The sequence below is a fragment of the Panthera pardus genome, unplaced genomic scaffold (assembly GCF_024362965.1).
Source record: "Panthera pardus isolate Hobbes unplaced genomic scaffold, ASM2436296v1 HiC_scaffold_10, whole genome shotgun sequence".
In the NCBI taxonomy this organism is placed as follows: Eukaryota; Metazoa; Chordata; class Mammalia; order Carnivora; family Felidae; genus Panthera; species Panthera pardus.
Window position 1 is genome coordinate 23,876,328 of NW_026526655.1, and position 15,234 is coordinate 23,891,561.

General features: G+C 35.3%; 1 protein-coding gene across 15 annotated transcripts in view; it reads left to right on the plus strand.

Moving 5' to 3' along the window:
* IKZF2 (IKAROS family zinc finger 2) overlaps window positions 1-15,234 on the plus strand; it is a 163,748-nt gene that overhangs the window by 135,598 nt on the left and 12,916 nt on the right. For all 15 annotated transcript variants that reach the window (XM_019446094.2, XM_019446090.2, XM_019446096.2 and 12 more), the window contains 2 exons: window positions 5,752-5,889; window positions 13,780-13,923. In XM_019446094.2, the coding sequence (XP_019301639.1) occupies window positions 5,752-5,889; window positions 13,780-13,923 (282 nt within the window). The remainder of the gene's footprint in view (window positions 1-5,751; window positions 5,890-13,779; window positions 13,924-15,234) is intronic.

Consider the following 15,234-nt stretch of genomic DNA (forward strand, 5'->3'; position numbering starts at 1 on the left):
AACTTCCAGTTAGCTTTTTAGTGCCTCCCTATTTAATATGAAAGAACAATATATATTCAGGCACCATTAATGTAAGAAAGTCCTCCAATACAGAGATCAACATAAAAAGAAAAAAGCTCAGAGAAAACAGACAATATAAAGAGGGAAGAAAATTTCTTTAAGAGAGAAAATGCTCAGAGAGAGAAGTTATTGTGCCCAAGAAAAAACAGAAGAATTCTATTGTTTTTAAAAAAAGAGTAAGAAAACAGGAAAGAGCTCTTAGAAATTAAAATGCATGATAGCTAGAAAACATTTAGCAGAAAGAATCAAAGAAAAAGATGAGAAATTTTTTTTTTTTTGTCAAAAGGGTAAAGTCAAAATATTTGACATGGGGGGAAAGGCGAACAAATTTAAAGAATCAGTCCAGAAGCTCTAACATCAAACTAATAAACTCCAAAAAGAGCACAATAAAGTAGATTTTTATTAGATGAGGGGTAGGGGAGTCTGTGTATCTCAGTAAATGCCCTTTAGTACTATTTGATTTCTTCAAGTATGAGCATATACAATGATAGTAAAGTGAGAAATATTAAATAAGAAAAGGACTAAGAATGCTAACCAAACTAATTCAACATTATCATAATTCTATATACTCTAAGAAAAATCTGTTACCTCACTTCAGCAACTATTATTTCATAACATAGAGAAATGTTTAAAACATATTCATTAAAATAAGCAGAGTATAATGTATAGTGACATGATTTCCTAACAAAATGTGTCTTTGCATGTACAAGAAAAAATGCAAGAAAATGATAAAAATGTTAAAGATAGCTATCTCCAAATTGTATAATTACAAATATTTTTGGTGAATTTTCATATTTTCTATACAGATGCACTGCTTTGAAAGTTGGAAATTTAGGGAAATTTAAGGAAAGCCGGTGAGAAAAAAATATTTAAAGTGTTAAGAAATGATGTTACTAATGAAAACCCCATGTATTCTTGCTGTGAACAAATCACCATACTAAATTTGTTGCAGGTTACAAAAACATATAAGACACTGCTCCAGTTTCTCAAGAAGGTCACAGTCTAACATGGGAGAGATCAAAATGAATGTATATATAAATAACCGCAAATACATGATAAAATGTTTCCTAGGTATGAGGGCCAATACAGTTATGATTCTTTAGTGGGAAAGATCACTTTTAGATGGAATGTGGTTTAAGGAGGTTGGGAATAGAAGGATGAATAGGATTTCAAGAGGGCCAAATTGTATGAAGCCATTCCAGAAAGAACTAAGACTCAAGTGTAAAAGCTCCAGGTGATTTTGGCTGGATCCTAGGGTAGAAGATGGGATGTATGACTTAGGGCCAGTTAGTATAGGGTACTGAATGCCAGGTAAAGGGATTTGGAATATTTGGAATTATTCAATAGAAGTTAAGAGTCAGTAAATGTTGTTAAGGAGAGGACTAAAATAATTATGCAAGAAAACAGCTGGTTTGAAGTCTATTGTGCCAGCCCAGGCTAGTGATAATGAAGAACGGAACTTGCATATTGGTTGTGGGAATGAGAAAGAAGGATAAACTTGAGAAACATCAAAGGAGTTGAGTATATAGAACTTAGCAATTACTGGGATGTGGGAAAAGAGGTAGGAGGCAACAAAAGGGGCTGTCTTGTTGTGAGTCTGGATTATTAAAACATTGGTAACAGCGGCACAAAAGAACAGTCAGAATAAAGAAGTAATTTTGTGGAGGGGCACCTGGGTGGCTCAGTCTTTTAAGCGTCTGACTTCAGCTGAGGTCATGATCTCCCGGTTCACGAGTTCGAGCCCGGCATCAGGCTGTGTGCTGACATCTAGGAGCCTGCTTTGGATTCTGTGTCACCCCCTCTCTCTGCCACTCCCCGCGATCACACTCTGTTTCTCTCTTAAAAAATAAATAAACATTAAAAAAAAGCAATTTTGTGGAGGAAGATAATTTTGGATTTGCTGAATTTTAGATTTCAGAGGAATATACATGAGGCAATACTCAAAAGGCATTTGATAGTATGAGGTTGAAGGGCAGTTACTCAGCAAATACATATTGAGTGTCTTCTATGTTTAATAACCACCACAAGCACTATCAGTTCAAACACTGAGTAAAACACCATCTCTGCCTTTAGGACAAAGCTCATTTTTTGGACTAGGGAGATGAATAGATACCGTATGGATAATTAGAATGCAATTATCTTATGTAATGCATCAACAGAGTATGGACAGAGTGCTGTGATTGCACAGAAAAGAAAACTCCATCTTTTGGTTCACCAACATCATTCTAAAATGGTTTAAATGACCAGTAGCTACTTACAAACATGGGAAATTATTCCAAGCACAGTTTGGACATTTCATTGAAATGAGGGCTTCACCTAGAGGGAACAGAGGGAGACTGTTAATTATAGTGAGAATAAAATCTGAAGTTACATATCTATTTGCCAGGTAGGAAGAGTCATTGAGAAGCCAGTGAGGGGAAACACAAAATATAATCCCAGAAGCTCAAATAGGAGATTCAAGACACATGAAAGTTTGATAGTGGCCAAGAAATTAGGAAGATTTAGAATCAAAGTCCATTGGCTTTAGTGATTCAGAGGCTACTGATGACTTTATAAAAATGTTTTAGTAATATCAGAATGGAAGTGTTTGAGATGGTGAGAATGTATTAATATTTATCAAAATAAATGCAAAATACTGGTCTTCTTCTATGAATGTATATGTTTTACATACTAACTCATGGTTTATAAGCATACAGATGAACTAACTCATCATAGAGGGAGTAAATGTAAACAGTATTTCTGTGAACTTGATTTTTAAGAAATACCAAAGGAGTGACAGGAGGGAAGTGGTCTTCAGGGGCTAGTAGAGCCATTAGGTCTGGCAAGGATTGTTGATGATGTTTGAAAATAATTTTCAAAAAAGTAGTAAGGACATGATCTAGACTTTGAAGGGGCTGAGTACATGAGAATAAACACGAGGACGACAGCAGTTCCTGGAAATTCTCAAACACTGCCTCTCCTCAACCCTGCTCCACCACCCCCATTATCTGATTCACTTTTACTTTTCCTTCAGTTATCAGCCAAAGTGTTCCTACCTCAGGCAGACCTTCCTATCCAACTTCATCCAACTAAATTTGGCTCCCCACATTATGCTAGCACACCATTCTGCTCCGTAGAATCTACCACAATTTGTAAGATATTGCTTATATATTTGTTAAATGTCTGTCTTCCTCACCAGACTACCAGTTGCATGAGGATGATAGGCACCAAGAGAGTGTTCTCCACTTTACATTCCAGCCTCATCACAGTGTTTGTACATGATAGGCTTTTTTCCAATACGTATTAGATGAGAGACAGAGGGATAAGGTGGAGCATTCCCAGAGTACATGTCTTAGAGATAAAACAGAGGATATCAAAGTCCAACATATGTTGCCCAGTATGTGGATTGCTATAGTAGAGCACGGATCAAGATTTGGGGAAATTGAGGTTATACTTCTAGAAGAGTTTGCTCAACTTGGGATGAAGAGGAAAGAGCAATTTTTTTTTAATTTTTTAATGTTTATTTATTTTTGAGAGAGAGAGACAGAGCATGAGCAGGGGAGGGGCAGAGAGAGAGGGAGACAGAATCTGAAGCAGGCTCCAGGCTCTGAGCTGTCAGCACAGAGCCCGACGTGGGGCTTGAACTCACAAACAATGAGATCATGACTTGAGCTGAAGTTGGATGCTTAGCCAACTGTGCCACCCAGGTGCCCCAAGAGTGATGTTTTAAAGTAGATGTCAAAATGGGAGAAGCTTACGTAAAGGAGAATATAGGATAGACTTCAAAAATGAGGCTAGTAAAAAAAAATGAGTTTCAAAAACAGTAAAAAGTATACAGTCTTTTCTTCCTTGTCCGGTGAGTTAAAAGTTCCTAAAGGATTGTGAGCCAAGGGGAGTGTAAGGGAATTATGGTTAAATTAAGTTGAGAGGTCTCAGGTTTGCTTATATAAATAAGGGGAAGAAAGCATAGTAGGTTGATATGTTCATAGTAAAACATAGTATCCTAGGACACAATGCAATAGGAGTGACAAAGGGTAAGACAGAGATGAGGAAACTAGTTTACAGTGAGCTACAGGTAGACTTGTTCAGTGCAAATTCACCTGTTTCTAGAGAAACAGCAATAAGAAACCGCCAAATTAAGTAACCGTAATAGCAAACAAAAGCTTTTTGTAGTATGTAGTCCTGTATCTTAAAATGCAATTATGTATAAATATATTATTTACATGAATGTTTTTGACTAAAAGTATTATAATTTTTAATGCTGTCACACAGCGATAAAGATTTTTCACAATATAGAGATACCTTGGTTCAATGTATAGAAATTCTTGGTTCTGAAAAATAGAAGTTAGTTTGCCTCATATTTTTAGAAATGACTAATCCTGCCTTGGATAGCTTTTATTTAACACCATTTTGAAAAATTATGACCATGAAATAAGTGACTTTATGTGTACCTCAAATACAATTTAAAAAACTGTGTGTGTGTTTTTTTTAGCAGTATAGTGAAATTTCTATGCAGCTATGAACACCTTGCCTTGTTACAGTATTTCAGTTCCTCTTGTGACCAGCGTCATAGCATGGGTTTGTAAGGTGACTGGAGTTAGAGATACTATCTTTGACTATGAAAAAGAGTGGTCTGTTTGTCCTTTGGGCAAAACAAAGTGATTCCTATGTCAGATGAGGGCCACTGACCTGATTCACACTGTGCTTTACTGATGAGGGCTTTGGCACAGACCAGCTGGTGTTTTATGTTTTTTCCTGTATTCGTTCAAAACCAAGAATTAATGTGCTCTCTGATATCCTTGTGACTTAACATACATTAAACATATCTCTTTCCATAAATGTGTTTTCCTTCATCAAAGTTTTTTGTTGTTTTTTTTTAATGTGAGCATTGAAGTATTTTACCAGGTATATTGACATACGGCTCTCTGGTTACTAAGAAAATTCATTTCCTGAATGTGAAATGCATTAGAAAATGCTGCTATCATTGTATAACTAAATATGTTGGGGCTTCAGTGGTTACTGTTAATAATTCTGACTCAAAGCACCTAGTAGGTTAGTTCTTGGTAACCTAAGAACAGGCTGATGTGGGAGAATACACTTCTCTTCTGCAAAGTTTTGCATGTATGAATAGTTATTACCAAGGTGGAAAGAAAAGAGAAACTCTCTGCTTTTATCTTTACTTTTTCTCATCACTTGAATTCTTTTTAGTCTCCTTGGTGCCCATGAATAATCTTTTCATTAAACGATGACATTCAAGTTATTGCATTTTATTTTCTTCAGTAAAAATTTTCTGTCTTTATCCTCCCCCTGCAAAAAAAATTTTAAAAAAATTCTTACCATGTATCTAGGACACTCGTGATTTGTCTTTTGAATGAGTCAAAGCTGAGAGAATTGTGTAAGGGCAAATGTTAGTGTTACGAGTCAGATAATTTGAAGACTGATCATCAGCCCCTCATGATCTAGGATACAGTCAGAGCATGAATTTGATTCAGTATTTCCCCTATCTCCAAAGGTACGATCTACCTTATCTTCTTGCTCGCTTTTAGTCTTGTTAGAAATTTATTAGCTTTTCTCGCCTAAATCAGAGTGTGGAGGAGGAAGAGATTTGAGTCTGAAAGGCATATAAATGCTTCCTCCACACTATCAAAAGTCAGATATTAATTTTGCTTTGGATGAGACTGCTGGCACGCTAACCTCGCGTTCTCTTTGCAGTGGGTAAACCTCACAAGTGCAACTACTGTGGACGAAGCTACAAGCAGCGCAGTTCACTGGAGGAGCACAAGGAACGCTGCCACAACTATCTCCAGAATGTCAGCATGGAGGCTGCTGGGCAGGTCATGAGTCACCATGGTGGGTAGAAATGGCATTCACCATTTTCATTCCCCCTCACTACTTCTGTAGTTCTTTATGGGTTAAACAGTTCCTCTACCCTTGAGCATGAAGATGAAATCTTACTCTTTTTTTCAAACAATTTTAGATCGCGTTAACTTTGCATGGGATTATCTTCTTAAGCACTTGAAATGAGTTGAGCTTTGGGACCCTTGACAAACAACCTATAGTGAGTTTTTAGGATACTCCCAAAGTATTTCTGATAACATGTGTTTGAATTAACATAATAATGGCAGCCGACCTTGAGTACACCAAAGGAAGAGAGCATTTACTCTTTCTCTTTCATTGGCTGTGCCAAGTAGTTAGAAATGGTTCTATGTAAGTCTGTAGGGTTCCTAAAAGAGTTGGTTGGTTGTGTATTTTCATTTCTCTTGGTAACTGATTAGTGATATAATTGATCTTTCTCTAATCAGCTTTGTGATTTATCTTGGGAATTACTCATTTTGCTTCCTACTAGTATAGGGAGCGATCTAGATTAAAATTAGGCACCCACTTCCCTCCACAAAAATCAGAACCCAAGCAAAACATCCTCATCTCCATAATATACAATAGCAGGTAGGAAGGTAGTTTCTAAGGTTTATCAATTAATAACTCTGTGTTACTGAAAAATTAATGTTTGTATATCAGCCTTACAAAGGAAAGTTATGAATTTCAATTCTTTAGATTTGGGGCATCTGTTTTGTCCTAATTATATTTTTATGCTGATTAATTTTATCCTTCATATAAGTACATACGGAAGTCTTATTGTTGCACTTCTATCTTTTATTTTAAAAGATTTAGTCAATATCAAATAGTATAATTGGGGAATGCTATAGTCATTTTTAAAATGTAAATATCTATTTAGCAACTTATATACAGCTCAAGGATTATTTGTGGGGTTTTTTTGTGTTATTTTATGTAGTACATACTGTGGAACTGTGTTTATTGGACAGCAAGTGATTATTTGTTGTCGAATTGGAAATTTAAAATATTTACTTTGCTACCCTGAATAATTGAAGCATTTCTTCTTGAGGGTAGTTTATATAATCTAAAGAATTATATAATTCTATTTGTTGAGAATGAGTACATTTATTTTTATATTATCATTATTAACAGTTTTAAAAACCTGTCTGTGCTTTATGTCTTAGTAAATTTGATAGTGCAAGCTTGCATCACCTGGGCTTGAGGTGTAGCATGGGGTCCAGAGCATGGAACTTAAAATGCTAAATCTCAGAGTCCAGTAAGCCTGGCCTGGCTGTGTGGCATCTGTGTGCGTCACATGCTTGGTATGAGAATTAAGTGGGACTGGATGTGAAATAAACCATTCTTTTCACTATTAGATTTCAGGGCATTAAATATTAAGAAATATTAAATGTTCCATACCCTATAAAGTTATGTTACTTATCAGCATTAACAGGCATTTGAAGTTTCGTTTGCCTACTTGAGCACACTGTTTCTGTTTAAATTGTTTTTAGAGGTGGTTTGAGGCAGGGTAACTGATGGAGGCTTGAGGGCATGCCGAAACTTAAGATACCTTGTGGTACTAATTTTTCCATATAATGTTCTCTCATTGCAATTTTGACATTGGATTGGGTTAATTATATTAATTTATTTTTCATTGAGTTATTTATGAAACTCTGTTGCACACACATCTGAATTAGAAACAGTCTCTTCTAAAACACATTATGTTGTTATGGGAAGGTAAAGTGTACATAAATAGTCAACATTTAACTATGCATTGGCAAATTAACCAGTTATAGAATAAGCGCTGACAAAAAAATTTAAGCAGGTGTATTTGAGGAGGGGAGGAGACATTTAAACAGCTATAGCTTCAACCTCCATTTCTCAGATTGCTTAGCCCTCGACGGTGAAAAGCCTTCTATAGGTTGCTGTAAAACTGGAACTGAATGGGGAAAGTGGGAAAGACAGTCAGGTACTGGGTAGAGCAGGGGGCAAAGTGTATGGTGAGGGTGGGAGAACGACATAGGTTTAGGCCCATTTATAGGCCCAAATACTCGTTTTTCCACCATGTTGGATATAGTTTTAAACATTTAAGGTTATATTAATACCATTTCATACTGTACTTCTAGGTATGTTGTAGTAATACTTTGAGATTATCCTTAATCTCCTTTTCCTTTTGTTAATATTCTTAATACAGAATTGAGTGTATGGGGTAGGAACTGACCAAAAGAGAAAAAAAAAAACATGGACAGAATATTCTCAGAATTCATCATTAACCTTGTCTCATATACATAGCTTGGCATGTGTCTCCTTTGAAAGACGGCCACGGTGAAATTCGTATTTATCCCCATCCCTCTCCTACTATCCTGCTTATCTTGTCTATTTTTTTTATCTTATCTTCAGTGGTAGGGGTGGCCATTACCATCATTGTGGCTGCCATTAACTCTTTGAAATTCATTATTATTCTTTTTTTTGGTTCATATCTGACATAGTTATGTCTCCTAGCCACTCATTCCTAAAACATGTTCTTCCCCATGTTGGCTCTTCCAGGGAGGGACATGTCTGAAGTCAAAGAGGCACTCTTTCACTTCATTCAGGAAACATTTATTGAAGGCTTGCTATGTGCCTATATTTATGAAACATTCTGGGAATATAAAGATACCTGGATGCAACTTCTTTCTTACATTTATAGTCTGATAGGAAAAATGTACTTTTAAAAAAAGATAAATAAAATGAAATAAATGCTGTAATAAAGACATATACATACTTCTGTAGGAGCACAAATGCAGAGCTGACCTAACTCTGTCTAGAGAAAACAAAGAAATCTTATGTGCAGTGTTTGATTTGTACATCAGGTTGAGAAAAATCACACAAATTAGATTCACAGAGAATGTACGTTCCAGGCAGAGCACTTGCCATAGGCTAACACTTGGAAGTATAAAAAAACATTCGCAGGTTCCCGGACATTGAACATAGTTGCATTTAAAGAAGTGATAGGAAATAAGTCTAACATAATTGGTTGCAATGCAAAAATGGAGCCTTTTATGCTAATACAATGTTTGAATTCCACTGGAGTAATCTGATTTTTCTCTTGTAAAGAAAAATGTCACCAGTGTAGAATATAGGAGAGATGACTGACTGAGGGACAAGGAGAGACTAGAATTAAGAATGCCAAGGAAAAGACGAGAAAACAGGAGCAGGAGAAGAGAACTGGATGAAACACTAGAGACATGTTTTGGAGATAGAATAAGAAGTTTTTGACTTTGAGGGAAAAGGAGAAAATTCATGACTTGTAGTTTTGGAAATAAAGATAATAATAATTTTATGGCAGATTATCTTATTTGAAAATTATCTTTATGCTCATTTCTCAAGGCTCTTTAGCTTGAAGAAAAAGCTTTAAAAAGTGAAGTATGTAATTAGCTTTTTCCCCCTTGCCAGGAGACAAAAATGAAAGCATGAACCAAAAGATAGCTAGCTTTAAAGCAAGGACATATATTATTAAGTTTATGCTTTGAATTATTTGAGAAAGGGAAGTTCTTTATTACAAGTCTGGGAACATAATTGAGAACCTGTAAACTCTAGTAAGTTCCTTCAACTTGTTTCCATCCGGTAACATTATTTCCTCCATAAAGTCATTCAGTAAAAAAAACCTTGAATATTGTATTTGTCTTATATCATAAAAGGTACTAGAGACACAAATAAAATGCAATCTGTACCCTATGGTTACTTACCAACTACTGTTAGAAATAGACCAGTAAACCAACACAATAGTCTGATAAGCTTTACAGGGGCATGTAGGATAGATGTCTAAACCAGACGAGGTGTCCAAGAGAAATTTCTGGGGCAAGTTTTGTTTGAGTGAAGATTTGAAAGACAACACAGCCATCCATGAAAGGAGTCTTTTGTGCAGAGAGAACAACATGTGTGAAGATATAGAAGCCTAAAAGATTATGGAGAGTTAAGGACCAACAAGTAACTGTATAATTAGAGCCCAGTTTGTACGGGCAAAAGAAATTGGAAGGTGATAGGCCAGAGAAATAGTCTGTGAACAGAATATCAAAGACTTATTGTGCTAAGCAAAGAATTTTGTATTTTATCCTAAAAAATATTATTGTATTCACATTTTATTTCTAGAGATATAGGAGATAAAAGAATCAAGAGAGAAGCAAGTAGACCATTGCAACAATCTCCTGATTGGTCAAGTAGGGCTTAGTAGCCTGGCATAAACAGTTAGAAATTGAGAGCAACTATACATGTAAAATCTAAAATACACAGTACACTCATGTATGTGTATTAGGAGGAGGTGAGAGAAGGGAAAGGAGACTGAGTGAAAGGAAGAAATCTAGTATTTGTCATAGATATTTAACATGGATGATCAGGTAGATAATGGTGCCGTCTAAGTAGATGGAAATTGGAAAAATAGGAGAAAGTATGGGGTGAGAAATGGAGATTTCGGCTTTTGAACACATTACCTTTTAGGCACTTGTGAGAGACTGCCAAGTGAAACTGTCTAGGAGGAAGTTGAATATATAGATCTCAAATTCTCAAGAGAAGTCTGGGTAGGAAATAAAGATTTGGGAGTCATCATTATATAGGTTGTAACCTGAAGTAATATGTTTTCTAAAGTTATATGGGTAACTATAGAGTGAGACATCTAGAAAGCCAAGAAAACACCAGAAGGAAAAAAAGAAAAAAAAAAAAAAGAAGAGCCATGAAGATAAGTAGGAGCAGAGAATGGAAAATGGAAAGAGTGATTTCAAAGCAAGCCAGTACTGTCAGATGTTATCAAGAAAATAAGATAAACTGATTTTTTTTTTTATTTGGCAACATGGAGAAAGTCTGTGACAATATAGATGACATCCATTATTTTTCCCTGCCCTACAAAACTTCCTTCTTCTTTTGATAACCAAACTTCTATTTTCCTTTAGAGAATTGTCCTCCTATTATATGAAAAGACTATAAGCGTAGCTTCCCTGCCCTTTCCTGGCCAGGGGGTGGACATGTGATCTAATCTAGACTGTCTTTTTGGATTTTGAATTTGAGTGGATTGTTTGGTAAACATGGCTATGTTGGGAACACTCTTAGATGCTTCTGTCTTTAAGATTTATAAATGTGATGAGATAATGAAATAATGCAATTACAAACATATTTTCCTCTTGGCTATAACTTCAAAAATAAGGTCAAGGAAATATCTGGTTATGAAGTTTGCTCTAACAAGTAAGATTAGCTTATTGGTATTTTCTTAGCCTAGATAAATCTCTCACTATGTGATTGATGCATTATTGAGTTAACTTAAGAACTTGTTTTCTGTTTCAAGCCCAAACATTGCACCCAGACCCATGAAAGAAAAAAAAAAAAAAAAAAAACATTCAGATTAGTTATGTAATTGAGAAAATGTATCAGATCTTTTCCCAATGGCAGACCTTAAAAATATGTCAAACTTGTTTATCAAAAGTCAACAGTCTAATTATCTCAACAAAAAAAATAGTATAGTGTACTGGCTAAGGGCCCAGGCTCTAGAGCCGGGCCACCTAGGTTCAACTCAACATATTCCGTATGAACTAGACATAAACAGCAAGGAGTCTCTGGGTTTTTGTTTCCCCATCTACAAAATGGAGATGGGACTGATCTCAAGGGGGTTATTGAAAAGATTAAATAATTTAATGCAGTCTTAAAACAGTACTTAGCACATAGTATATATCAGTTACTATTATTATTGCTAATATGGTAGAAATAGGTTCAATATTTGATATGTGGAGGGCTGATGTTAAATAGAAGCAAGACCAGAGCTCTGACAAAGTCATTGTTTTCAGTTCACATGAGCTTCATTGAACTTGGGACAAATCATCTGAATTGAGGTGGATGTGGTGTGGGACAGTTCGCACACCCAGGTTTCGTTTTGAGTGTTAAATGTGTGCAAATATGAAAATTCAAGGTTAGACTTAGAGCAAAACTGCCAAGTTTTAGATTACTCATTTCAAAACTAATTATTATATTCAATCTGGGGGCAAACCCTGTTAACCAGTTTTGCTGTTTTTTTAACAAAATTTACAACAACAAACTTTTTTTTTCTTTCCTTCTTTCATTTTGGATCCCAGTTTGTGACATATTTTCATCTTCAGTCCATACATAGCCTGTTTTTGAGCTTGACAGTTATGTTAAATAATGTAGTAATTGCCTATGAATCCACCACCCAAAACAAAAATTAAGACTTTGACAATAATCTGTATCTAACTAATGGTTCCAACCACATCCATTCTCGACTGCCATTCCATCCTCCTGGCCACCCTTGTTTGAATTTTTTGGTCAGCCTTTCTTTGCTTTCCTTTTTAAGTATTTGCTTTTACTTTAGTTATTGGCTAAAGAGGACATAATGTTTCGTGTAACATCTTGGGATATAATTTTTTTCCACTTGGTAACATCATGGATTATATCGGTATAGAAAATGACCCGAGTATTTCCTTCTTTCTGAATCTCATAATCTCCTTTTACATTAACATCCAGTAATTGCAGAATCTCTTGCCAATCGTAGCCATATCTTATAAGGTTGAAGATTAAATTCTTCTGGTCTATCCACTAGAATATACTAGGTTAACCCAAAATTTAGATTGGATATAGATTTCTTTAAACATGTCCAAATTAGGAAAAGATTTTTCTGTTGCCATTTTTCATTTCTTCAAAATCAGCAACCTGTATTGGTTATTAAGTAGGTCACCTGAATGGTTCACCAGATTTTCTTAACTTTCATCTCTTGCTTTCTCATTTTACTTTAGTGTCTGGTCTTATAAATGAGAATGTATTGTGTTTCACACAGTGGAACTCTCCTTTACAAATGAAAGGAGCAGAATAAATCATTTTAGAGTGTATGCTGAACAAGTAAACATATTCTAAAATAGGAATCCTGTAGGCTCCCAAACGGCCCTGGCACAGGTACAATTAGAGAAAGTAACGATAATCAAGAATAAGTTATGGTCTTTCCTGTGAACTCTGGCTTCAATCATTGATCTCATCTGTCTCAGATGTTACTCTATCCTTAAACATCCTTTGACAGTATTTCTATGCAAAAACTTTTGTGAAATCCTCTTTCTATACTATGAATGTCAATATGTAATGTCAATATCTGTGAACTACTCTATTAGCCCCTAGCAACTTAGACAAATGTGATGCAGAGGAAGCAGCTTTGGAGAGTTTATGTCAAATGAGTTAGAGCAGTTTAGTGAACAAATATGCCAATTTGGAAATGGAATGTTTTATCCTGCTGAAGAGCTCTTTTTAAAATAAATTGGAGTCATAAAGCTGCCACAGTTTACTGTGTATAGACATGTTCAGAATTGAAACTCCTTCATGAAGGCTGCTTTGTGCAGGTATTTATCTACTACCAGTAGGGCTAATAGCTCACTTGTCTCATCAATAGAAAATCTGCTACAGGAAAATACATGGGTGAAAAAAAAAAAAAACCTGGTTAAATATTGTGCTGTTATTCTGTGTGTCTGTTTAAGCTTTCCTGCAAAACAAGTTGACTTACTTAATTTGTTTTAGAAAAATAAACTCCAAAAGCCTTGAGAATAGTGCAGTCTTAAAGTGGTATTGATTTTAATCAATGTTAAAAACACTTTCAGAGGAGTAAGATGAGAAACAAGATGAACATGTTTGCCACCAATAGTGGCCAACAGTTTGTCATTGATTTGAGAACGACTCGAATAAAAACAAATCCCCTCTGTGTGTGTGTGTGTATGTGTGTGTGTAAAATTAAAGAGTGTACTTTAACACTAAAGGTTATTCTTTCTACTTTTATCCAAGCATACTAGCTTATGTTTATCTAACACATATTGAGATGGCAAATCCAGCTTTGTATCTTTTTAAAATGTTGAAGAAATTATCAGATTGCATTTTTTGTATGGTTTTACATAGTACCTCCTATGGAAGATTGTAAGGAACAAGAGCCTATTATGGACAACAATATTTCTCTGGTGCCTTTTGAGAGACCTGCTGTCATAGAGAAGCTCACAGGGAATATGGGAAAACGTAAAAGCTCCACTCCACAAAAGTTTGTGGGTAAGCATTACAAATGATTTTACTTCAAAGGTGGTTTTAATGAGAAGTATGTTCCCATGTATTAGAACTACAGATGGTATATTTCAGTTCAAGAGATAAATACCCATCTCTTTTGTCCATTATTCATTTCTGCTTTATGCTGTCCCATGTGTACCTCCCTCCCTCTCTCTGTCTCTTTCTCTCTCTCTCTCTCTCTCTCTCTCTCTCTCTCTCTCTCTCTCACACACACACACACACACACACACACACCTTTAGATATATGGGCCTAGGAAATTAAAGAAAGACTGATAGAAGTTGCTACCTCAAAACTAAATTATAAAGTACACTAGTATGTAAAAATGTCCATTTATTTACAAAATAAAGATACTTAAGGAGAATGGTGTCATCTGTTAGCCAGTTTTGTGATGTTTTCCAATTTGCACTAGTTCTAGGTCTTTAAACTGTTTTCTTTACATGAGATTAACGCTTTTACTATTTTATCTAGAATTAAGAGAAATATTTTCCCCCAAAATGCTGCATTAGAAAAATAATGCAGCGACCTACATTCAAGATCTTGCATATTTGGATCTTTGTTTTCATCTGGCCTATGGTTTTGAAACAAAAAGTTAAATATACTGTGCTTAGACTTTTCTTTTTCATTTCCAAGCCCTTAGATGCAAAAAACATCTAAGTTTTTTAAGAATGTATAAAAGATAGTGGGGTGCCTGGGTAGCTCCATTGGTTTTAATCCTCTGACTCTTGTTTTCAGCTCAGGTCAGTATCTCAGAGTTCATGGGATTGAGCCCTGTGTAGGGCTCTGTGCTGACAGTATGGAGCCTGCTTACAATTCTCTCCCTCTCTTTCTGCCCCTCCCTTGCTCGCATTCTCTCTCTCCCTCTCTCTCTGTCTCTCTCAAAATAAATAAAATTTAAAAAGAATATATAAAAATAGTGATTCTATATAAAGAATTGCCATTAATTATATATGTAATATATCTATTCTTATAGATTTTATTACTATAAAGGGTAAAAATTAGAAGAGAAAATATTCAAATAGATTCTCATATTCTATTGTCAAAGAGTATTGTGGAACATCCTGATATGGGTTGAGTGATGACCGGTAGAAAATCTTTGGTTATTTCAGGGAGGGAAGGCTAATAAAATTCTTTTACTCCAATAATCAATCACTTAGAGAAGATATCCTTTCAATCTGAAATCGCAGAACTAACAAATCACCAAAATACCATTTTAAGACAAGCTGGAGAGATTTATTGACAGAGCTCTTTGAAAAAAAGACTAGAGAATGGCCCTAAGGGATCACAGTTGATACTGA